Here is a 27,627-nt window from a genome sequence, read left to right as displayed (position 1 = left end):
ATATTTACATGTACATGTTACAAGGACTAAATATTTGACATTTCCTATGCATGAAATTATAGGAAAAGGTTCAAACATGTAAAAATTTAACTGCACATTTGGACATACACACATTGTGATTTCTTTTCTCTCCCAAAATAAATAATATACATTTAAAATGGCAAATATAGCACCTGGTTTATTTGTTGTAATAATATATATATGACAATATAATTTATGATAATACTAAACAATATAATATATAGTATAATTTATGAATATATACAACTTACAAAATTCTACAGGTGTGAAAACAGATTTATATAAAACATATAAATTATTTTCCCCCATTTAAAAATGTTAATTTTCTTAACTTGCATTGAATTTTTTTAAAATGAAGACATAATGAATGCATTTTCAAATTAGCTTTATTTTATAGCTCAATAAATTATATATACATAAAAGATCATAAAAGATCCATTTAAAACTTTTTAAACAAAGTTAATGATTGCATAGAATTCTGGCAGAAATCTTTCATATTTATAAGCGTGACATTTTTTAGTTTACAGCATACGCACCAAGTCACCACACACAGGGAAATACATTAAAAATGCTCAAAAGTTCATTTCCACCAAAATCCTAAAATATAAAATTTAATGTAAATTTTAACGAATAAATATAACATTAAAGTTTTCACATTATTAGAAATTCATCTTCAAATAATTACGTCCAATATGTTTCATCAAAATAGAAACTGTTATAACACAGCAATTCATTACAGATTAACAAACTGACAACATAATTTTTGGTGTCTGCACAGGTATCACATAATACTTCACAATGGTAATGTGATACATAAAATAAGGATGCAACCTAATTAAAAGGAGACATTCTGAAATACACCAATTATAAACTTTTAACTATAATTTTTAAATATTTGTTAAAATTCTCTCCAAGATTCCTGGGAACATCAGGAAATGATCATAGATTTTTCTTAAAAGAACATATTGGATAATGCTAATAATGTGCAACATTCCTGAAAATTTCAGGAAATGATGATAGATGTATTCTTGACAGAATGAACTGAATAATTTTCCATTAATTTTCTTTTATGATGTCGCATTTGTACCAAATTTATGTTACAGTAACCTCCTGATTTACGTAATAAATCACTTACATGAATTTGCAATTATATAAGTGTGCAAAAGCCACAACATTCAAACTGAAACCTACCAGTTAAAAATAAGGATTCTGTAAATAATTTCACCTTTCCCTGCCCATATTTCTTACATTTAAGCAATATTCTGCAGTTAGTTTAAGCACATTTTTAAAAAATTTTTTTTTATTATTATTATTACTGTTAAGAGTTTGCTGCTGAAACTGTTAGAGTTTACTTTTAAATAACTGAAAATACTCTAGCAGCTGTACCTATTTCAATATGTCTAGCATTCCATGATGATAAGAAGTATGTGATAATACAAGACCACACAATCTATTCTAGACATGTTTATAAGATGCCAGTTGTAGCAATGTCAAGATGATAACTCTTACAACCCTGACTACTACTCATTCTCTACCGCAATGAGGAGTACAGGTTGCCAGAGAACAGCACTTCTCTTCACAACCACTTATCTTCAATGCCAACTCCTTCAATACACAGCCAAATTAACAGACACAAGACTTTTTTTTTTAAATTTAAAAAAGCTATTTACTTTGTTTTTACATTATTTTTGCAGTTTATATCTGAATAAATACTGCTGCATAATGTTTAAGTTATTTGAATATGGCAAAGCACGTGATTGCTATCTGTCTAAAGAGATGGATGCCTTCATGGAGGCCATTTTAAGGGAAATGCTCATATTTTCACTACACATGGAGAAAATCAGGAAAACCAATCTTGCAGCCAGACTTTTTGAACCTGGGCTGTGTAATGTAACCATATTCAGTGGTTTTAATTATTCAGCCACTCATATGGCAATGTTTCATTCACAAAGCAATATAGTTAAATAATAGACATATATAAACAGATATATACATATAATAATAATAAATATTGCGGTTTCCTTATACAGAGTGAACAATTCCAAAACTTGAATTTACGCAAATCAAATTTTTATGTAAAGGTTATGAAATGCATTACATATTTAAATCAGGGGGTTAATGTACAGGATTTTCATGAAAGTAAGATATCACAGAATTCTAAATTATATCACATTTTCAGCAACTCAAAATGCAAGTATTATTTTACTTTTTAAAACTTTTGTAATTCTTCTTAAAAATAATATGTTCATTTTAATTGTATATTAAATGCTCTCAAATATACCGTCAATACTCATGAAACTTGTTTTATAAAATTTTCAGAATATACTATACACAGATGATTATCCATAATGTTAATATTTATACATACAAAAGCTATTGTAATTACTGAAAACTTTAAGTAAACATTTGATTACTTGATGTTTAAATATGGTAATAAATGTTTTCTTGATGTTTTCATATAAGTGACTTAAAGTTATGAAAATATGTACTTTCTGATTATCCACATCCCTACTGAAAATTCATAAAGAAGTATTCATGAGGCAAAGCATTATGTTGCCAAAATATTTATGTGGCAACCCACAATGTTACCAAAAGGTATTTATGTAGCAACCCAAATCTGTGCGTAGCGAACATCTATTTTCACTGGTGAGCAATACAGAAGTTGTATGGAATCGAGTTTAATGGGAAAACAGATCGCTTTCTATGTGGGAAGAATAATAGTGCAAAAAAGAAGAATTTCTTGAAAAACATGTTTTATTACCTATGTTTTTAACTTTTTCAGTTTGACTAATTGATTACTCTTGCATGGAATTTTTGCATGCCACAATTTTGAAAATAGTAGTTGCCTTTCATGCATTAGGTTGGTGAAAAATTAGTCGGCAATGAGTTACTGGCTTTTCGGTAAGGGGCGTGCATAATCAGAAAGTGCTGAATTATTTAATTAAAAATTAGCCGTCTTTCTGAAAAAGCAAAGGAACAAGATGAACTAAAATTTTCAAAATTTCCTGATGCTATATTAATAATGCCAATATTAAAGCAGGGGTGAAGTAATAAGTCACATTTTTTAAGGATATTATTAAAAATACAAATAATGCAGTAAGTAGAAATACCAAAATGATATGTAAATTAGTAGTATTTTTATACACACTGCACTCCACAAAGCAGAAACATGGGAATACAATTCAAATATCTGCAAGATGTATGCAATTAACATGCTTCAGATTATGAATACAAATTTCTGCTTTAAAAACAGGAACACTCTCAGTGCCTTTTGATCAAGAACCAGAATTAAATAATAATTTGAAAAAGTTTAGGCTAAATATTTTATTGCAACATAGATGGCAACACAGAATTAGTCTAATCAATAAATGCTAAATAAACAACAAAATTACATTTTCAAACTCTTTCCAGTACCAGTTTATATATGCATAGAAGATGATACAACCAAAAGCAGAAATATGTGAAAATGGATGAATAATATAATGCATATTTGATTTTCATATTTTTAATAATTCTAAATAACAGATATTCATTCATATGGAAGCCAGGTATGAAAATTGGAAGAAACACTAATTTCTTAATAACAGTTCAATGTTTGATAGTTGTCCTGCGTCTTTGGAGATTCTAAAAATAAACAAGAGATGAAAAATTAGAAATGCCCTTAAGCAGTTCTAAATATACCCTGAAGTGCCACTGAATTAAGAATAGCAAGTCAATAATGAGTTGGCCCTCCTCTGGCCTTGATAATAGCTGCCACATGATAAGGCACAGATTCGATATATGTACGGAAGCATTCTACGGGAATGGCTTGCCAAACATTGGATAGAGCTATCCATATTTCAAGAAGGGTCGCTAGTGTTATGTGATGTGCTTTCACACCTTTTTCCAAAACCTCCAAAAGGTGCTCAGTAGGATTTAAGATAGGGCTTCTACATAGTCAATTAATGACAGAGGAATGCTCAACCAGCCAGGCAGTAGCCAATCGGAACTTGTGCAGTTATCTAGCTGGAATACTCCTATATCCGTATGAAGGACATGATAACATTAATGGATTGAGATGATCGCCCAGCAGCTCTATGTACCAAATCATATGGAAAGAGGTTGGTACAAGTACCAAAGATCCCACATACTGCCAAAAGAAAACACCTCAGACCATGACTGAATCACAGCCTTGTACAGTTCTACATTGGTATACAGGATCCATGGCTTCATGAGCTTGACGCAATATTCTCAGCTTTCCCTCATTGTTAAGCAGTCGAAACCAAGACTTATCACTTAATGCTATTCATTTCCGATTCTCTAGAGTCCATTCTATGAGTTTTGTTACCCAGGCAAGTTATAGAGCTCAATGGCATACTTTGAGCAGTTATTCTCATGGCTCTGCGGCTCCTGAAGCCCATATGGTGAAGCGAGCAATGCACAATCTCTTTACTTATTATATGACTGGTGCCCTGGGTGGTAATTTGAGTTAATGCTTTGCTGGCTATGTAAAATTTGGCTGTCTCGCACCACAGTGATTCAAGGCTTATTGTCCTTTGCAACTTGCTCAACGGCTAATTCCCCCCCACCATTGTGTATTCTTAGTATAGTCTTAACACTGTCAACCTTAAAAATCCTAGACCTTTGACGACTTTGGAAATTGAATGGCCCATGCATTGAGCGCCTACTATCTGTCCGCAATTGAAGTTGTCTAGATCAGAAGTTTTACCCATACTGGCATTTGAAACAAATGATTAAAAACAACCATAGTACTAGTAATATATTCAGTTACCACATCGCCCTCGTGTAAGCATAAATGCGGTGCAGTGCTACACAATTTTTATAGTCATGTCTATCCTAATTCAGTAGCACTTCGGTGTATTTGTTGATTCATATTTACATATTAAAATATGCTTAAAGTTAAATACATGTAAGTATAAAGTCTAGTGGAAAGTTCTGTTTGATAATATTATTTCAAATTTCAATATACAAGCAGATGTTCATTTGGGACATATATAGCTATCTGTCTTTATTACTGCATTTATGTACATGTGCTCTTCTAAATTAACTGAAACAAAAGTCCCTTATATTATTATGAATTGAAATGTTATCGTGTACACATGGCTACCAATAAAATTCATTTACTACACTGTATTTTGTATAAATTCAAACTTAAGAGAAATTCTACAGAAGCATGTCAAAATTTAGTGAAAATATAGTTTCAGATAGACTGTCTACGAGATTGTTTGAAAAATCTGAAGAAGATGGTTTCGACTCAGCTCTAGGTAGCTATCCTTTTTGTGACAACACTGGAAACTGCAAAAAAGCTCAGCTTAACTCAGCTCAACAAACTATTTTGGACCATATTTGTAGACTAGAATCAGTTTATAAATATTCCAAATGGGTACCTCATGAGTTGTGAGAAAAATTTGCAAGATTGAGTCATCACAAGCACATCTTTGCTTGCTCAGAGCAAAAAATAACCTTGCTTGAATAACTGGCGAAGTGGATTACCCAAGAAAATATCATAAGGAAAAGACCATAGAGTTAGACAGAACAACCTGCCACCTCTAAATGCAGTTTGAGCCTGAATGCTGTGTGACAACCAAGGATCAATATCATACGAGCTTTTGAAACCTAACAAAAAGCTCAATCTGAAAGATACTGCTAGTAAATTGACAGATGAATTAAGCAGTCAAAGAAAAGAGGCCAATGATATTGAATGGAAAGCACTGGTGAAGTGGATACTGCATCATGATAATGCCAGACCATATGCTGATTCGGTGAATCATCAAATCATAGAGCTAAATCAAGAAATTCTGCTACATCCACCATACTTCCCAGACCTAGCATCTTCTGATTATCACTAGTTTCTTTCCTTGCCAAATTTTTGAAGGATAAAAAATTCAAAACTGAAGCAGATGTCAGCCAAACACTGCAAGAATTTTACACCTTTAAAGACAAGACATTTTTCAAAAATGTTATTTACAAATCCCTATCATGCTAGTAAGAGGCATAAATAACAACATAAATTATATTGCACAATAAATATTACAGGGTTGCCACTCAAACAGAAGAATGAAATTCTCTGACTTTTCCAGATGTGTTTTAAGAAAATTCCAATCTGTCTGTGTGGTGCACGTTGGCTGTGCTAAGAGGTAAATTAATTATGGCACCACTTGAAAACAGAAAAAATGCCAATTACATATGACATATATATATATGTGATGTATCAGCTTTAGTCGTAGCTTAAATAATCAGACGATAAGTTTAAAAAACAGGATCCATTTATTATTATTATTCAGGAGAAAAGAGCAGCTACAAAAATCAGAAATCCGGAGTAAATAAAAAGAATTACTAATAACTTTTTGTATGAAGTTTACTGCATCATGACATTTAAGAAAAAGCCCCAATATTCCTTTTGTGAGTCTTTTTATAGCCTCTGGAAAGGCGGAGCTTCCAAGAAATGACGTCAGCCAATCCAGTTCGCTTTAAATATCTTGAGAACATTCTATAACTGTACGTGTAGAAAAGACGGGAAAAACAACTTGACTACGGGGCTGTGGATTTAATTCCACGTACTTTCAAATAACAGAACATCACCATTAAAAATGAAAAGAACATACAGTTAGAATTTTAAGTGTATTCTTGACTATGGAATTTTATTATTACATATATATATATATATCACTGAAGATTGAGATTACAATCTGCTCAATCTGGATTAAAAATGTCCTTTTGTACGGACATTTTGCAGCAAAACGAAATAAATAAATCTGTTTAATGATATTTTAAAATAAATTCAGATATTTTATATTTATTTAGCAGCATACATAAGCAAAAAATATGTGCATTAAATTTCGTTATAGGATGTCATCATACTGCTAGAATTAGTTTCAGGAGTATGCCAGAGAAAATTGTTATTATTAACTAATAATAAATAAATTTAAAAGAAAGAAGCCACATTAAATGATACAAATAACATTTAAATAAAGTTAATTACTTAAAGATTAAAATTTAATTAGAATAATCAATGATATTTTGGTGAATATAATTATATTAAGTGATTAGCCTAGATGAGTGATTACTATTTTTTTTTTATTTTACTGCAAAATGACAAATAAGGCATAAAAAAAAAAAAAGTTTAAAAGATTTTATGGTAAAATCCTAGTATACAGTACAGCCTTAGCACAATTCTGAAAATTGTTTCCAACACCAAAATGACCCGTTTACTGCTCATCATAATGTCACCAAATCCAACAGTACTATATACTGGGATTAAACCGATTTTGTTTTATATGAGAATAGGAAAGCATTTTCTTTCGTTCAACATGCACTGCACATGCGAATCTCCTGATTCTCGAGGTTACTGAAATCCAAAGTTGCTCGAAAAACTGCTTTGCCTTTCTAAATGACAATTTGATTGGAGCTGCCAAAATTGGCTCTACACAAGCTACCTGAATGATGCTCATACAATATATAATTTGCCAAGAAAGTGACCGGTTCTAATGTTGGCATAAAAATCGCTTTTTTTTTTTAGATCACCGTATGAAATTCCTTGGCTTTTCCAGTTTTTTGACAAAAATATTTTAAATCCCTGACTTCTTGGTTAATTTTCAAATTTTCTAACTTTTCCCAGTTTTCCAGGTAGTATGGTAACCCTGATATTATTAAGGGTACAATAAATGTATTAATTTCTTTCACTTTTCAAATTTTCCAGCAGACCTTAATATAAATCTAAATTAAAGATCTCTAGAATTTACAAACACAAAATATTCACAAGTGGCAAAGAAGATGCATTCCACGATTATGAGACAGTTACTTATGATCATATACATTCAGAAGTCTTTCACATATGGCATAAACATATAGACTGATAAAGAAAAACAATCATATTTCAATTCCATTTTTTTACACATACTCCCTCAAAAAATTCAGATATTGTGATTCCAGCCTTTGTTTAAAAATGCAACATATTGAAATATTGCATGATTTAGAAATTATAATCCTTTAATTATCATCCACATCCTAATAAGAAATTTAAAAATGTTTTATAAAAGAATTACATTATAATGAAAAAAAAAAGAGAAAAAGGCTGAGAAGTACACATACAGCACACTTTTTTTAACTCATAAAGCTAAAGCATTCTTCATCTATACAGTTTACATCTCATATCTAATTTTGAATAAAATAAAAATGCATTGAATATACATGCATATTACTATAAAACTATTAAACATGCTGAAATGAAGCAAATGCTAAAATATGGTTAAAAAATTAAGTTTTGAAAATATGAGGAGAGTGAAATCGTTCACTGTCCCCACAAATGTGGAAAAATGCATTCACTTGCCAGAAGCTCCATTTTTACCCAGTTCTGAAAGCGTTAAAAAGGTTTCAAAAAGATGCTGTCCTAGTTGAATATTTTCTTTTAATGTGGCCCTATTAATGTTCTTTTAATGTGCCTACTTTAATCTAATGATCAGAAGTTTGCCACCCAGATGAGAAAGTGGTTAGTGCTGACTGCCTTACCGAAAGGCCCAGATTCAAATCCTGGAGAAAGCATATTTGTAAACATATAATGTCTGTATGGAATGAGGCACTTAAAATATATGGAAATCCAAAAGTCTTTGAGAGATTCATGGATGGGTAAGTGGGGTGGGAAACCCTCGGTCTCCCAGGGTGCACTTCTCCAAAATTTGGGACGTAATTGAGCAAAGTCAGACTGTCATTTATAAGGTGCCCAAGGCTTTTGCTAATGACAGATACAGTCTTTTACTTCTTTCCATGATAAAATTTGCAGATTTGCTCTGATTAGCTTACACAAATGAGATTAGTCACAACAACAACATAATGTGCTCCAATATTGTATACAGTAAAAAATTTTACATTTGCAAATACAGTATAAGTCCAGAAATCCACACAGCTTGGGACCAGAAGTTGTGTGGATTTCAGGACAGAAAAGATAAATCATAATATTCAGACTATAAGTGCAAAATAAATAAGGCGTATTAGCTACATTTAATTAAATTATTATATGCATTATTGCAATAACTTATTATAATCATTAAATTATTATTACATATATAAACTGATTATATTATTCATTGTATTATATATACACAGCATCAAAGTTTGCCAATTTCACCTCATGCAAAGATTTTCGGTTTCGGATTTTGGTGTTAGAATCACTGTTGCTGTAAAATTTAAACAGCTTTTCTTTATTTTTTCGTATATTATACACAATCATATCGCAATTCCATACGATTCTGCTATAAAATGCACCTGTCTCCATCTTTTGCAGAATTTGCCCTTTTTGGCATTACAATGTAATGTGTTTACATTTCTCAACGTTGCAGGTAGTAAAATGAATGCGTTTCTTATCTGTGATTGTATTAAAAAGGGCTGAAATTTAAAATATTCTTAATTTATCTACAAAATATCCGGGTAAAAAAAAAAAAGGCAGCACTAAATAATCTTGTGAAATCACAAAGCTCAGAAAATACAACAATGTGAATCATGAACTTAAAAGAAGAGTTGAGTGAATCGTTTGCTTTCTTACCTCAATGCAGATTAGAGGGAAAAAAACTTTTATCATGATGTCAATAATTTGGTATTTCCGTTATGATTCATTATTATTTGGTAAGTATTTTTTCTTCAATATTTCGTACTCAATGTACTGGCTTCCGGAACCTATAAACTGAATGTTTATATTTTGAGAGGCAACGCGGATTTCAGGTCGGCAGATTTTTGTTATTTGACTGTATACAAAAACTCACAGCGACTATTGTAACTGTAACGTCATGCAGCAAATTTAGCCATGGAATTAAAATATTAATGGTGAAATAAATGATGTAAATACTGAAACTTATTTGAATCAAAATATTAATTTCAGACATTTTGTTATGTGAAACATACTGCAATGATTATACTTTTTAGTAATTCTGGTGTTCTTTTTCAAGGACCCTGCCTTGATATTATGAAGCATAATTTTAGATAAGTATAGCTGAATTCAAAATAATGATTAAAAGAAAGGTATAAATTATAAAGTTTAAATTATTTAAATATATATATTCACAGAAAGACCACTAATTATTTAGATATTTATATGAGGCAAAAGTTAACTTCACTGCATTCAGTATAAAAATTAAACAGTTTGCATGTAATAATCTTGTATGAAGGAAAACAGGCTATAAAAACATGACTACTATGTTAATTTAAATTCAAATGTAAAATTTGCTGAAAGATTAGTTTTTCACAGAGTTTCATCAGATATTTTGGACTGCTAATCTATGTTACTCAATGTAGCAATTAATCTGATTAATGTAGCAATTAATTTCCAATCAAAACATGACTTGGCCAGGTAAACTGTCCGTTTTCAAAATGTTTTCATTTGATATACCATAAGAAACATTGTCATTGATAAATGTAAAGATAATTCTTCCCTGCACTCCATTACGATTTCTTTTGATGTTAAATCTCTCTCTGTTTCAAATTTTCTGATAAAAGAAGCACTAAAATATCTTGAAACTAGGCTTTGAGAATTTTTATTTCATACATACTAACATTGAAGAGTTAATTTTCTCTTACTAAGGTCTCCGAGTCAAACCTACTTTGCTTTCAAAATGAATATTATCACCAAAGTGAAGGATTAGCTATGGGCAATACTTCCAGTCCTGTACTTGCTGACATGTCCAGTCCTGTACATGCACTATGCTGAAGTCAAATTATTTGAAAAACTCTCTTTTCATCTCTGGATTTGCTGTGTAGATGACACTTTCATGCTTTTTGATGGCAATAAAGATTTATCCCAGATTATATGTTATGAATTTGACTGACCCAGCCATCCAGTTCACTTTTGAAACTGAATCTGACCTTTCCTTTTTGGCATTCTTACAATTCGGAATGAATTTGATTTCAGCAAACCCTTTTCAGTTTGTAAACAATGTCACTTGGCTAACCAAAAAATGACATTCTTTTATTACTATGTATTTTATGCTCTCAAAGTTTGTTCCTCAGAACCTTTGCTAGCTAATGAACTCAGAGATTAGTTACAACTGACTAAGGACTTTCTCCCATGATCACTGATAAAGCCTTAAAAAATTTTCATCTTGCCATCAAAGACGACATTCCACTGTTAGAAATAACATCAACAACTTAGTTGTGTTTCCATGTCATCCTTCTGTCAGTTACAAAATTGCATGGATTCCCCAGAAATTCAATTTTAAAGTCATTTTCTCACTTCAATAAAATCCACAGTTCTATTCTTAAAAATTCCATATCTGACTTTAAATTCTCGGGGAATTTAAAGCATATCTTGACAGTGACGTTACACTGTCAGTATGGTTTGAAATATAACAGCCAAAGTTAAAGAGCATTAAAATTTTACATCGAAGAACATGAATCTCATATCCAAAAAGGTGAAATCAACAAGTCTTCAACAGCTAATCACAGTTGGAAATGTAATCATAAGTTTGACTTTGGTTTGCAAAAATTATCCAGTGTTTTTGTTTTATTCCTTTTGCTTATAAATATAAATGTAGCTTTCCTCTCATTGCAAATTTCTTTGCTCCAAATGAAGATGGACCTGTACGTGTTTGCCCTCGAAATTGATAAGCGTCTTGACTAAAATCTCTGCCGAAGTTGTTGGTTTATGTTTTACTTTGGCATGTTTTTCTTGTGTCTTGATAACACAAGAACTTTAAATTATGCTTCAAATTATTACTATACCAAGCTTTCCCATACCTTCTTTATTAACCACTTCTGTTAATTTATGAAAGATTTTCTCACCTGCTCACTTTATGATTGCCGAACATGAGAAAAGGATGCTTGGTCAGAATTATAATACAGAAGAAGATACTGTAAGGAGGGGATTCTTCAACTCACCATACTGTTTGACAAATTTAGCAACTCAGAAGCAATAAATACACCTAACAATTTAAATCCTTATTTGACCTTTTCTTCAGTATATTAACTGATACAAAAGCCAATACCTCCCACAGATAAATGAACATCTACAGCATTATTTTAATTGACAAAAAGTGTTTCTAGTGCCATTTTATGTTTCAGTACAGAATTGTTAGGTATGTTTTTCTATTTTAAGTATGTGTGAACTTCATAAATGAAATCATCATCTCAATCAAAGCATCTTTTATATGGATGAATTTATTTATGAGCCTTTTCACTGAATGCAAAAGAAAGATATGCACTTAACTTCGTATGGATATTTGGACACATCAGAAAATTTTGATAATACTACTCAAAATATAGTTACAAAGCTGTGTTGCGAATAAGCTCAAAGAGCAGCTGTGATTGTATTTTAAATCTTGATTAAATTCATATAAATTGAAATGCTGATAAATTTTGGTAAAAATATTTTCTTATTTCCAGCTCTTTACACATGAACAAAATACAAAAATATTTTTTTATATTAATTAAAAAAGAAGAAACATTTCAAATCTATCAACACCATATAAAATTATACATCATAAAAGTGAAAAATGAAATATTATCTAACAATTTTCACATAAAATAGTCAACATAACTATATGTGATTTAAAAAAAAACACTTTATGAAGATCTTGCTCTAAATTAATAAACAATCCCAGCGAAAATTAGAATTTAAATTACAAGCAGAATATTATATCAACCAATATTTACATATGTACCATTATTTTCTTCTATCCACACATCATCTTCTTCCAGACATAAAACTTCTAACCACTGTTGGCCTACATCATTTATTTCTTTCCCAACTTTATTTTCATAATCAGCCTTAAATATAGAAATTGTAAGATACTAATAAGTATAGACATATTCACTAATTTCTAAGAATGACGTTTATAAAAATCAAGACACAAAGCAAAAATTCATATACATTAAATGACTCCTTAAATTCCAGCTATTGTGATTTCATTTTCAGGTCTTTCAAAGTTTTAATTAAAGAAGACATTGATTATTAGCTATTTAACATATGTGCAATTCCTTCTACTACTTTTTTTATTATAGGGAAAAGAAAATTACAATATTTGGATATTTCAAATATCGAACTGTGAGGTATGTTATTTTTACTAATTCTTAAGAGCAACTCCAACAGGTGAAAGTGGAGTTTACAGAAGATATTGGAGGCATAAAAGAAGATGTTGAAATGAGAGAAGTGGCATCTGGAGAGCCCAAGGATAACGAAATGAAAGAAGTAGCTAATGAAGTGCCTGAGAAAGATCCAGAAATGATCGATGAAATATCTAACGGGATTAAAGAAAAAGAACGAAAACATGAAGGGAAGATTTTGATTCTCACGTGCCTGAAGTAGAGATAGAAGAAAGTGAAAATGTGACTGTGAAGTTTCTAGAAACTGATGGTGAAGTTATGAAAATGCAGTCAGCAAATGTTGAACCATCTGCAAGTGCATGTGATGCAGAGATGGGAGAAGCTGATGTACAGCTTAAGCAGTGTGCTCCAGTATTGCAAGAAAATTCACTCATTCACTCACCTCGCAAATTATATGTGTGTCTCATAGTGCTGATTGTGCAGACGAGGACTTGATTCTAAACCTAGATACTTGTGTTTGTGAAGAATCAGGTTCCGTTCATGACACTGATGCAGAATTTGGAATTAGTTCCCAGGAAACGGAGGAAAATAAGCATATACCAGCTGCTGAAAATACTGAGGTGAACTGTATACATGATATGAATAAACCACAGAGTGGTGAACAAACTGTTTTAGACCTTCCTGTGGTCAGGAAGTCTGCAAGGACTGAATCTTCAGATTATGATATCCAAAACATAAATATATCTGAGAACTGCAGTGGAAAAGTATTTGACCCGGGTATATTTTAATGAAAAGACTGAGACTGAAATTCATTATGAACTTTAATGTGTATAATTTAAAATTGTTATGTGTTTAATTTGTGTATAGTGTAAATCTTTGCTTCTTTAGTTATGTTATCTGTATGTTTTAAATCGTTTTGATTGTATCGAATTTGGCTTCTGACTAAGGGTTGTACTGCCCGGGGCGTACAGTCCTTGGGAGGGGGCAGTGTAATGAAATGTACAAACGCAGTAAGATGGCTTCCCCGCAAAGCAGTTTTAATGGCAAGGGAAGGCAGGGTTGCCACATTTGACGAGAAATCACCCATTTGGCAACAAAATTGGTGGTATACCATGGATGGATGGAGAACCTTCTGGATAGAATTCTTACCAGTTTAGCTCAAAATGTTCTCGAACACAAGCCGAAAGCTATATAAACAATGCTGGTCCGCAGTCAGTCAGTGTGTGTGCCTCGTCTAGTGAGCTGATAGTCAGTCATTGAGCAAGTGTCTCGAAGTCTAGTGCCGAGTGCATCAAGAGAGTCTTTTAGTGCATCGCAAGTTGCAGCTTGGAGAGTCTCGAGAGTACGTGGAGTTCCGAGAACGACCAAGCAGAGTTGAGAGCTAAACTCTAGTGCTTTGCCATGAAGCTGTCTCCACCGTGATAGCCTGATAACCTGAAGGCTGTGTCGCTGATCGTGTCAGCGTGTTTATAGTAGTTCATCGACGACTGCAAAACGTGTTTTGGAGCTATCCTGACAATACTGGTAAATAAAGTGTGTTTTAATACTTCATCAAGTGTCATCGTTATTCACTCCAACCCCGTACGAATGTGAAGGAAGAAAATAACGTAACAACTGGTGTCAGAAGAAAAGAAAAAAACGCGACAATATGTCTTAAATCATGATCTGAAGATGGTATGGAACTAATGCAACATATCAAATAAGATATTTTATAATAACAAAAAAGAAAAAGGAGGTGGGAATTTGTATTTAAACAACACTGCAGAGTGCCCATATAGTTATAATAAGCAGAATTTCTTTCTTATCCATTAAGAGTTAAGAATGAAAAAGTTTATGTTTTATAAATATAAATTTAACTACTTCTATTAGAACTAAAAAATTTCAGTACGATTTTATAATAAATATGTTATAAATAGTTATTTCCATAGGAATTGTTGCAATTTTCTTTTCAAATCTTAAGTTCTGCATGCAGTATTTTAATTGTCAGTAAACAAATTTATTGCTATACATACAGGATTCAAGATTTGTTTCCTTACATCAAAAGTGAAGGTTATTTAATATAATATTCTCATAAAATTTGGAATAGCTTGTGCAAAATTCTGTTTTTTTTGGCCAATGATAATTGTCAAAAATTCATAAAATAATGTCAAAACAATTCATACAGTATAATTCACATTACCACCTTTTGGACAAGATGAAGGAATTTTATTCAACTTATTATTATTTTTCAATTTTACTTTTTCATATATGCTGCTTTGAGGAAAAAGACAGTACTTGTATGTAAGCATGCTAGCACCCAACAACACATCACCGTAAAATATATTTTCTGATGAAATCTTTTTGTTTAAATTTATTTATTTCCATTTTGTGTAGCAAATGCTTTTCAAAATCATTATCAAATTGTTATTATCTGCAGATTGCCATTGTCTACTTAAGAACTCTGCTAAACTTTCATTCTAATGTGAGGTTAAAAATATTAAGGAAAAAATTATGTACTTGCTTTGTTCAAGAGACTTCTGTCAAATCAGTTTCCAATTATTTGCCAGCTGTTATTGACATTACATTTTCAACAAGTAGTATCATTTCATTGCAAGAGAACCAGAACACTTCTACAAAATACTATAAAGATGAAATTGATAGACTGTTTTAAATTCATTTCTCACCAAATCTCAGTCAAGAAACAGGTGATGCAAAATACACACAGCTAGCAAATTTTTTTCCAAGAATTATCCAAGTTAAAAATATTAAGAAAAAAATTATGTACTTGTTTTGTTTAAACCTGACATTAGAATGAAAGTGGTTATCGATATCCTCTCTTATCCCCCAAAAGCACACCATTAAGAAAATGAAATATAAATCTTTTTAGAAAAATCTAGAACAGCTAAGGTTGCCAAACATTTTCAGCAATCATTCAAGGCTGATATTTTTGACCATACATGAGACAAAGGCTAACATGTAAGTACCAAAGCAACTTTATCCTATTAAAGCAATATATTATTTCACTCAAATTATTGTAATTATTAATTTTATGCAATAACTATTACTGCATGTTAAAAAATATCAATAAAATTTATTTAAAATTTCTTACTCTCTGACTTTTGTGGCAAGCTATAGATCTATTAGATTCGAAGGGAAAAAATTACGAAGATTTGCATCATATATTGTGGATTATTTCCTTAATGCAAATTAATATAATTTACATTCCTATATGTTAAAAATTTATTGACAATATATTGTTATGAATTTTGTATAAACAGAGTTTAAATTGTGCTGGAGTCCACTGGGCTTCTGTACTTCTCAATTTTTGAAGTAAGTCATAATTCTAGCCGAAAGGCCCCAGAACCTTAAATAAAAGGGCTCCAGTGCTTTTTTTATGTAAATTAACCACACTTTAAGTAGAAAAATTTTAACTTAATAAAAAATAATTCTTAAAAATCAATTGTAATTTCAGAATGCATGCCTATCTTTTCCTGAGAAACAAACCCTTACTTAGGTTAAGACTTTTAACAGAAATGTAAGGTTTCCACCTACATGTCTAAGGCTTATTTTGCAGGAAGTGCAATGAATTTAGGAGAACGGGTAATGTTTTCTTCCTCGAAAGTAAAACCTGGTCATGCATGTACGACGATAATAACTAACTCCCCAACGAAAGACAGGCTTTTGGGAATGCTGTAAACAAATATGGGGGAAGTAAATTGTCACTTGTTTAGAGCCTAATATTTCTTATGTTGTTACAGGGTAAGTTTTTTCTCTCGTTACATTCTGCTTGACAGCTAGAATTATATCAACAGGGAATTGCGATCAGACAGCAATGAACTCTTCACTCCTTGTTCTCAACGTTACACTTTTCCGTTAAAATTTCTGTCCATGCTCTCATAGTGTTTCTAGTATTCCCACTATTTTCATTAACAATGCTTCAATAGTTTTACATTTTTTTCATTTTGGAAAAAGAAGAGTTTTTCCTATCATCCCTTGTTGTTTATATGTCATATTGTCTGTTTCTATCATCACTTGATACTGCATTATACACTGTATTCCAGGCTGAAATACAGCCAGAGGCTATATGAGCTATTTATTAGTTTCTGAGGAAAACTGTAAATCCCGCTGTAGTCTTAAGTAAGACAAGGCCTAATATTTTATTATTTAACTATTTATCATTAACTTAATAATTTATTAAATTTTTATTTAAATACTTTAATTATTAGTTTGCTTATTTATTTTTTCTTCTTTCTTCGCGGCCTTCTATAGGGCTCTGGTACTTCTAATTTTAGAAATTAAGCCCTGTGTATAATGTAACATGAAATGTCTGAAGAACATGAAGCCTTGCCAGAAAAAGGTTACAGATGCAAGTCTATTTAACATTGAGGTAAATGGGTATCTCACTCCGCCAAGTTGGTGATGGTTTTGAGGAGAAATCATCAAAAGTTGCCAAACTTGCAGACAACTGGGCAACAATTTGGTCTGGTTCCTGTATAACTGTAGTTGATCCCTATATTTAACTGTAACCATATCCGGCTCTTATATGCAATTTTAACTGTATACACCTTCTAGTAATTTCCAGGGGAAAAAGGTACTGGAAATTCCTAGCGAAAACTTTATAAGATCGGAAAGAGCATCGGTTCTCAATTTTTAGTTCAGAATATCGAGAGATCAATATGCGAGCTTTGCCCTTTGGATGCGCTTTGTATTGTGCTGTGTTTAACGTTCTTTGTAGTTTGTAGGGAAACTACTGATTATGCTCTGTAATACTAAGAAGAGCTGTATGACTACTTTGGTGGAAAGTTCTAGAACTAGTGTTTCTTTTTGGAAAATAAATTTTATCAAGCTATCATTGGTTCTGTGTACATTTAATTCATTATGAACCTATATGCACGTAACAATATTTAACCGTTTGAGTCCGGTGCGCGCTTCACTTGTCGTATGCCAAAAATACGGCGCAGCGCGATAGCGTTTCTCTTGTTTTGTATCGAGAATGCGAAGACGCAGTTGTTGGTTAGTATACTTGAAAAAAAAAAATTATTGAAATATTCAATTGGTTTCGCATCAGGAGGAGGAGCATGCTTTCGTCCAGGTACTTCAGAAAAAGTATTCGATTCGTTCGAAAAAATTGTATCCACGGGTAAAAACTCATCAATAATATCGTCATAAGAGGTACTTGCAGTTACTTCATCATCATCACTGCTATCACTAATAACTCGTAATCTCTTAGAACGAATGATGATGTCACTTCCACTATTACTTTCAATACTTTCAATTTTAAGTCAATACTACACATACTCTTCATTATCACTTCTCATAACATAGTCACTTTCAAATGAATCAGAACTTGACATGGGTTATTTTGTAATTATCAGTATAACACTTGGTAAAAAAATGAAAACAATTTCCAATTCCTATAAAACAACTGCTACTGATATCACTACAACTGCTCTCAATAATTGCGTAAAGTATACTAACCAACAGCAGCGTCTTCACATTCTCGATACAAAACAAGAGAAGTGCTATCGCGCTGCGCCGTATTTTTGGCATATGACAAGTGAAACACGACAGCACTTCGCTGGACTCAAATGGTTAATTCAAGAAAAATCCCAATTAAGTTGCTCAGAAGACATATATTCTGCAAACATAAAGAAAAATTTTCATTTCTATTATATTGTGACAGTTTAATCTTAATATGCAGCCATATACTTTCTATTAATATGGACCACCGTTAGTTTCTCCTCAAATGTAACACTTTGGTTGACAGGGTTAAATTTCCAAGATTTGAAGTGTTGGAGCCTATGGAAGAGTAAATAAAACTAAGTAATAAATAATGAATTATTAAAATTAAATAAAGTGTAAAGACATAAAAAATTGATAAATTAAGGGTAAATGGTGATATAATAAAAAAAAAAATAACCACAGCTCACTTTTTCTAGGGCTCTGACTTGAATTATGATTTCACTCAAAAACTGAGAAGTGCTGGAGCCATACTCCAGTGCATTTCAGTTAAATTTAAGCAATGGGTTGACTGTTAAATAGGCAGCCCAGGATTTACATGTGTAAATCTACACTTGAATGGCTCTAATAAGCTGGCTCAGCTCCAGCATTTTCAGCAGCCTAGGCAATCAACACAGTTGCTGCCCCACAAAAAAATACTTTATTAATTTAAACCAAAATATATTTTTATTTAATTGTGGATTTTATTTTCCACACTTAATCTGTGCCTCTAAAATTTGGTGCTCCAAGACCTATGTCGCCTATGCTTGGAGTGACTCTGGTAATAAGTATTCACCAATCATGCACAACCACTAAGGAAGATTCTATTCCTACACACATTCCTGTTTGAACTAATGATATCACAGTGACAGCCCTAATAATATATTTTATTTTTAAATTTACTTTCATCAGTTTCAATCGTTTTGCCAGAAGCACCAATCATGTGGATGTAATTTTTGATATAATCAAGAAATATTTGAAAGCTTCTGGTGATTCTTCAGAATAATTGTGACAACATATTCTTTTGAATCAGATCAGGTTATTTAAAAATTCAAGCAAAAAAATTCACCCCCTTTTTAGTGAATAAAAAAGAGAAAAAAATCCTAGTGAGAATATCATTTTCCCACATAACTACAGATGGCTGATAAATTGATAAGAATTAGCTTAAATATTTTAATATTATTTGGGCATATTTTTCAGTGCTATATTAAAAAAAAGTGTATTCCAAAAAGGAAAAAATACATAAAATATATAAATAAACTGTTACGATAAAATTGCAGTTATAATAAAGAATTACATTTATAATTGTAAGGCATAATAAATTACAGTTATAATTGTAGAAGATTACAGTAAGTAAAAAGGAACATGAAATAAAAACATATAAACAATATGACTGTTATATAATAGCAAATTATTAAGTAAAATAAAGTATAGTCATTTACAATAAATAAATAATAATAATATATGATTAATATAATTATAAATTAAATTAAATAAAGGCTAAGGAAATAATACAAAATATTATTATACAATGGTAAAATATACTTGCAGTGAATTATAAAATAACAATAAAAAAATCGCTAAAAATGGCAAAGAAGCATCAAATGACGGATTACACTATCAATGAAATAAAAGATGAATAACATAAAGAACATTTAGTGGAATCTCCTGCTATTCCAAATCGTGTCTCTAATGTATGGAAAATCACCATAAAAGACGGACAACCAGCCAAATGAAAACCAAGTTGGAAAGAAAATGGATTTACAGAACAGAAACAATAAAACATACCTGCAAAATTATCAAGAAATTCGAACCATTCAGTATCAATTCAACTAAAATTTAAAATTACACTCTTTGAGTTTTTACAGCTGTTTTATTAAGGACCATCTTAAAAATGCTAAAGCAACAACAACAAACAAAGAAACTGTGAAATGTATTCATTTAAGGTTTTTTAATAATTGCCCATATGTAATATCAACACATGAGATTTTCAGAATTTAGGTACGTAAGACCATTTCTTTCATTTTTTAAAAATAAATTTACTCTATTTCTGTTAAAGAAAAAGAACAAAATTTCTATTTCCTTTCCAGGAGTTCTATTAGTTCCTTTCCATTAGTTATGATGAAACTGAAGCTATTAACTGAAAACAAAACACAAACAATGATGACACACAAACATGAAAAGCAATCAATTAACCCTTTGATGGTTATGAATGAGTTCAGCTCGCAATCGAATCGTGCTTCATAATGCACACAAACGAGTTCCGCTCGGGAGCAAGATTTTGACCGAAATGGTTAGTAACGAGCACTACTCGCGTAGTAAAATTTTTCCCCAATGCGCGCTGACGAGCTGACTTCGTTCGCCATTATTATTCTGCACTGATTGTGTTTCAAACGAATGCTACTCACGAAATTTAGTTAGTTTTACTGTCTACAGATGGCAGTACGAGTTCCATGAATTTCTTTGCATAATGAAGCTGGATTTTTTTTTTGACCTTGTTCATTTTATACGTATTTTGGCGCGGTTTTTAGGTTTAGGGTGTTTGTACAGTAAAATGGCTCAAAAGCGAAAGTTAGATAGTTATGATGATGATTATGATTGTGATACAGAAAACTTATCAAGTTTTGAATTTGATGAAGACTTTGTTTACAGTATTTCAAGCTCAGAAGACGATTCAAGCGATGAGGAAGATTTTTCGAGTGTTCGACAGTGGTGTATAATTGATTCAAGTTCTCATGCTCCTAGCCGATTTAGTTTTACTGGTGATGTAGGCATGAAAGCTTGCGTGACAAATATTTCTGATCCACTAGAGTATTTTGAGCTGTTTTTTACTGATGAGATTATAAATCATATTGTTACGGAAACCAACATTTTTGCATAATGCCCCATTATGTGCAATTCCATGTTTTAAAGTATATCACACACAAAAAGATTTTTAGGTAATTACTGTATTTATACTGTGCTTCATAAAGTTTTACATTAGTTGTATTTATTTAGTCCTTTCAATTTAATATTTGTCTTATATTTATAATTAACTATTATTATTTATATAATTGGTTATAATCATTTATAATTTACTGTTTAGTAATTATTTTAAAGTATGTAAAAACTGTTATTTATGTACTACAAATACTTTAAGAAATTTTTAAAACGTGTGAGGCGAGCTATCTACGGCATCGCCAGAGAAAGGTGACATTTTCGGAAGAACGGCGGCGGAAAACAGCTGCCACTTTCGACTACTGTTTACTCCTAATGCTGCGCGAATGAAGTAAACGTAAACTGCTGATTCCCATAACCGTCAAAGGGTTAAGTATTTAATTAAATGCAAAAATATATTCATTAAAACAACAAAAATAAATAAATAACAGGCCAGTCAAAGAAAGAATTTAAACAATAATGGCCTTTTTAAAAATGATAAAAAAATTATAGAATCGAAGATAATAGAATCACAAGTGATCCTATACCAATAAAATGTCTCTGTATTTGAAATTAAAAAGAATGGGGGATTGATATTCCCTTACCTCAGTATTTTTTACAGGAAAGTTTTCCAGAGTTTGAGATGGCCATGGTCCAATGGATGTAGGCACTGTTCCACCGGTTTTAAAATTGTACTTCTGTTTCAATGAGTGTCCAGTATAATGCATACCAGGCTGAAAATGCTAACTTTTAATATAATCTTAGCACTGTAATACACCTACAGCAGCACAATGTTTTCAGTATAAGTACTTTTATGTTAATGGGACAGCAGATAGCACTAAATATAAATATTGGTACTAAATGTAGCCTGAAATAGTAGCAAGTAACAATACACTCAATGCATTGTTTCCCAAAATAAAAAGCATATAAGTACAGTAGAATCCCGCAAACTCGACTCCCGATATCTTGACAACATTTTAGGAACTTTTTAAAGATATTTTTAGGCCAAACAGAGCAAATATTATATACAGACATATAATTATTATTTATGTCTTTTCTGTTTAGTTCAAAGATTTGAGTGTTCTTTTTCTGTAATTTTTGCTGTTTTCACATTGTGCCATTAATTCTTGGAACTGCCTAAAAAATTTCAAGATATGTTGTAATATTTGCAACACTGTTTGCTTCGAAGTAAAGTTAAAATGATGACCTATACTGAAGGAATGAACGCTGCTGAAGGAGTGATCTGTTATATGAGAAGCCAGGTGCATCTGGTATGGACATTTTGTTCCTCTGTTGCCTAATGGGATGAAGCTGCACAATGATCGAATGAGTATGAGAAACAATCTACCACCACATGATATTTTTCTATCAAGAACTAATAACTTTTCTTCATTTTTTGTATGTAAATTTTTTTACTCAATTATCTTAGGGTATTTGTTCTTTTTATGACTCCTATTGTGATAGAACTTGACATAAAAATCAACGTTCATTTAATTGTATGTTGTACTTTTCCATGTCCAATATTGTGCTACAAATGTCCACAGAAATTTACAGTTAAATATTAAAAGAGTTCTGAAAAACCCACCCTTATTCCATAAAACTTGACTTTTGGGAAACTTGTCAGTCTCTCAGACCACATTATGTCACGTTTGCGGAACTCTACTGTATTTAAGAAAATGATTACACAGTTTCATCAAGTGAATAATTCACAATGCCTTCTTTTCTTCATGACATGACTGTTGCACCATTTCACTGCTATAGACACTAAAATGTGATTTGATCTGCTATAGACACTAAAATGTAATCTTGTGCTTATTCAAACTACAGCTTTCAGTTTGGATAATTTCTTTTCACCGAAAGAATTTAACAGCAGACTCTTCATCTTTTTGCAAATGCCATAAAATCAATCTCAGTTTCATTCTAAAAAAATTAACATAATCCCCAAAACTCTCACAAAAACTGTCCATGGGTCAAAAAATGATGAGCAATAATATTTAGTGCATTTAATGGTACACAGCTGCTATTTATTGGAATGCTTCTATGCATTTTATTTACTGGCCCATTAATGGAAATATTTAAATACATTATGTTACTCGTATATTAATGTTTTTAATTAATTTATTTCATAACCAATTTTACTTAACCCTTTCACCCCGAATGGTACACAAGTGTACCACTGATATTTAAAAATATCTGCAGGACATATTTAACATTATAACTAAATGAAAAATGTAACACTATGGTATTTTAAGTATCACGACATCACCCCAGTGTATAACACTATGCAGATTTCACTAAATGTAAGGTTATATTTGTTAATAAACCTGTGAGCACCTGTATTATACATTTTCCAGTAAATTTGTGCTCCAGTACACATGTGTACGAGGTGATAGCATTCTATCGACAGATAATGGGAGCAGCTGACCGAGCGTATCAGTTTATAAGTCTGTATGAACACAACAGAAAATCAACTAAGTGGTGGAAAAAGGTGTTCTACATTTGTCTTAGTATGACAGTCATAAATGCATGGATCTTATTGTAAGGAGTACTACTTGTAAGGAGTACAATGTAAGGAGTACCAATGGAAAAGTTCCGTTCCTTTCTTGATCACTCTTGCTAAAGAGCTAATATCTGAAGGAATGAAAAATACTTCTTTGCTTCCACCAAAATGAAGGCCTCCAAATAAAAAACAAAAGCTTTATGGTAGCACGCATTTACATCTACCTGTGGAAGGCTCAACAAGAAGAAGATGCATGCAATGTGCACAAAGGAAACAACAAAGAAGGGCAAAAACACTTTGTCAAGAGTGCGACATACCATTGTGCAAAGATTATTTTATACAAATAAAATCTATTTGGTAATCATTTTTCTTTCAATAAAATTAAAATTTAGTTGAAATTTTTTTTTTTTTTTTTGCTATTTGGTTCCTACTGGTACATCTGGATACCACTTTCAAAACCTGATGGTACAAATATGTACCCCATCCTTCCCCCTTCCCTATGAAAAAACACTGAAAAATAACAAAACCACAATGAGTAACCTTATAATAATAGAAATTTCTTTTGTTTTTGTCTGAAAATCTATTATTCATATTCAGGGACAAAAGAGTTAAAATATATTAGATAACACAAAAATTTTTTTATTTATTCTCAAATTAGTAATGCAACAATAAAAAAAATATGCAGTATAACAAAGCTTGAAACTTTAAATATGGCATCAGCATTGCAGTGCCCGTGGTGCATTTCAAATGTATCTCCAAACATGTATTATTTTAGGTACGTACTTTTAATTTTTATTTTTTAGTTATTGCATGCATGTATAACTTTTATTTTGAATTAATATACTTTCAGAATAAAACTGTATTTTTTCTACACATTTGTGATTAGGTTAGGTTATTTAATTACGGCAAAGGCTCAAGGGCTATCTGCCTAAGGAGAGGGATGCCTTCGTCGAGGACTTTTTAAGATAAACTGGCTCGTATACACGTTACACATGGGGAAAACCACGAAAACACCCATACAGCCAGCCCGTTCGCGGGATTCGAACCTTGGACCGAACTACCAGTGTTCAGCGACTTTACCGCTCAGCCGCTGGGGGGCCCACTTGTGATTAGAATACTATATTAAGAATTTTCTTTTCAAAAATTACACTAAGCACTATTAAAGTGCCATACTAATGAAAAAGTTGCTGATCTATGCTTAAGATAATTTTTACACCAAATAACAGAAGTCCTTAACTGATTTTTCTCTTATGGAATATACCTTTTTCAAGAGATACTGAAACTAACCCAATACAAAGTCTGAAATCTGGATGTCCAATATTTGCAATGGTCTAGTACCTAGACCTCTGGATCACTAGCAAAAAAAGTTTTTTTTTTACCCCAATAAAAAATTTAGGAATGGGAAAAAAATAATCCTCAACAAAAAGCAGGTGTGCCATAAAAATGATTTTTCTCTGGACTAACTGACATTCTTAGATGTCAAACCTCTGCAGGCTAGAAAGTCAAACTATGGCCAATGACAGTACATTGACTTTTCGCATCTGAGTAGTTTTGAGAGGTTAGCATTAATTATTATTATTATTTTTTTTATCTAACCTAAAAGTAAGTGAAGCCCAAAGAAATGTTTGAGTGGGATATTGCTCATCCTTTTCATTTGTTGGCACAGAAAAAGAAGAAAGAATCTGAAGAACTTAAGTTCAGTTGACTTAAATGACACTCTTCCTTAACTTCTTATTTTGAGCTTACTATTTTTTGCAGGTTATTATTATTACAGTTATTATTACAGGCATTTAAAGGAGTAAAAATTTTCTCTATCACCTATCAATCAAATAAAAGAGCACAAATAACACAAACATTAAAGTATTAACCATCCTTTAAGGTATTAACCATCTTTTAAGGTATTTACCACACTTTAAGTATTATTATATACCATACTTTAGGAAAATCACTTCAAATCTGAGGCTCAACAATAATTCAAATCAAGTGTCACCAGATGATGCCAAAATTGTCCCAATTATGTATAACACTTTGGCTTATACTTCACTGAAAGTTTAAGATAATATCTTTGTCTTATTCTTCCCTCCAAACTATATATCCATCATTCAGCTGATGGATATTGGATTGCTATGCAAGCTGAAATGCAAATATAATATACCCTTTTTATAATCTATACTTAAGTTTTTTTAACAGTAGCATGGCCATTCAAGATTTTTTTAAATATTTTAACATAAAAGCATTGCAAGGTCATCATGGTAGGACATACCTGAAGACATTTTTAAAACTGCTTGGGATAATTTATTACCAGGTACCACACTTCAATGCTGGTGACGTTAGCCATGAATTTGAAGATTTTTGGATATCACAAGTAAAAAGCAAAATTTTTCATTTAAGATTCGTGGAAAAGTAATAATAAATAAGCAGACAATATAACAGATACTTTTTATTGTGATGATAATGCACTAAACATCAATAAATTAGTTTGTAACTGAACAAGAAATTATGTTTATAAAATTAAAGAGAAAGTATTTGTACAAAAGATGAAATATTTTAAACAACCTATATTGAAAAAAAATATTCAATAAAACAAACTGGAAACATTGATGGTCATTTTTGAGAAAGTTCACAGGAGACAATACAACTCCTAAAAACTCATATTACTTAAAAAAAAAAAAAGAAAGAAAGAAAAAAAAAGAGGGTAACGAATAATAACATTTTTTAACAGAAATTAAAATCAGAATATTTCTTCTTTGGAAAAAAAAAAGTTTGAGTGCTTGTTTTTTCAGAAATCTTGAGAAGTTAGTTGTGCTGATGGACAAGTATCAAGTATGATTTCTGTCACAAGCAGAATTTAGTTTAATGCATATTGTACACTAAGACACATTCTTAGTTTTATTGTGAAAACTTATATTTTATGTTTAATTATTGTGAAAATTCATATCTGCATACTTAATCAAATGGCCACTATAAAAAGAAAGCTTGATGTTCATGGTTTTCAAGACTCCTAAACAAATGAATATGGATTCGCAAAACAAGACGTCTGTACCGTATGTGTGTTATGTCACGAAAGTGCCTTATTTCGCATGCGAAGTGTACGAAGACATTTTAATACTAAACATCAGTTCACATTTCAGAATTCTGATGAGAAATGTGAAATGATAAAATCAGCTGTTATTAGATATAAGAAACAAGTTACCTTTTTTTTTTTTTTGGTCAAACAATCGGAACCAAACCTAAAGCGATCGAATGTAGTTTTGTAACTGCTCATTGTGTAGCTGCCAAAGGCAAATCTTTGTCAAATGGCGAATATATAAAGGACACATTTTTAATAAGTGTTGAAATATTGTTCAATAATTTACCATATCTACAAGCAATATTATCTCAAATTCAAGAAATACTGGCTTCTGCGTTAACTACTGAAAGATGAATAACTCAGGCAGAAATTATAACAGCAAAACCTAATTCTGGATTACAAGAAATTGCTGCATTTAGCATTGCTCTTGACGAAAGTACCGATATGAATGATGTTGCACACCTTGCAGTAATTGTCCAATATTGCAATAAAGATCGAATTTATGAAGAATTATGCAACTTGATTCCTCTGTCTGGGACAACTATGGGACAGGACATTCTTTCTTCATTCATAAATTTTGGGAAGTAAGTAAGAACACTAAGTAAGTAAGAACTTT

General features: G+C 31.4%; 1 protein-coding gene across 3 annotated transcripts in view; it reads right to left on the bottom strand.

The window, feature by feature from the left end:
• Window positions 1-389: 389 nt before the first annotated feature.
• LOC118181153 (uncharacterized) overlaps window positions 390-27,627 on the bottom strand; it is a 115,610-nt gene continuing 88,372 nt past the window's right edge. For 2 of the 3 annotated variants that reach the window (XM_085811649.1, XM_085811648.1), the window contains exons 16-18: window positions 22,047-22,175; window positions 12,666-12,771; window positions 390-3,645 (exon numbers count right to left, since the gene is read on the bottom strand). In XM_085811649.1, the coding sequence (XP_085667775.1) occupies window positions 3,599-3,645; window positions 12,666-12,771; window positions 22,047-22,175 (282 nt within the window). In that variant the 3' untranslated portion in view covers window positions 390-3,598. The remainder of the gene's footprint in view (window positions 3,646-12,665; window positions 12,772-22,046; window positions 22,176-27,627) is intronic. The other variant, XM_085811650.1, reaches the window with a different exon arrangement.

Source organism: Stegodyphus dumicola, chromosome 2 (genome assembly GCF_044657685.1).
Source record: "Stegodyphus dumicola isolate Sdum_Otavi_A_Nest chromosome 2, ASM4465768v1".
NCBI lineage: Eukaryota > Metazoa > Arthropoda > Arachnida > Araneae > Eresidae > Stegodyphus > Stegodyphus dumicola.
Note: the sequence above shows the minus strand (reverse complement) of the source record. Positions and strands in the feature narration are given on the sequence as shown.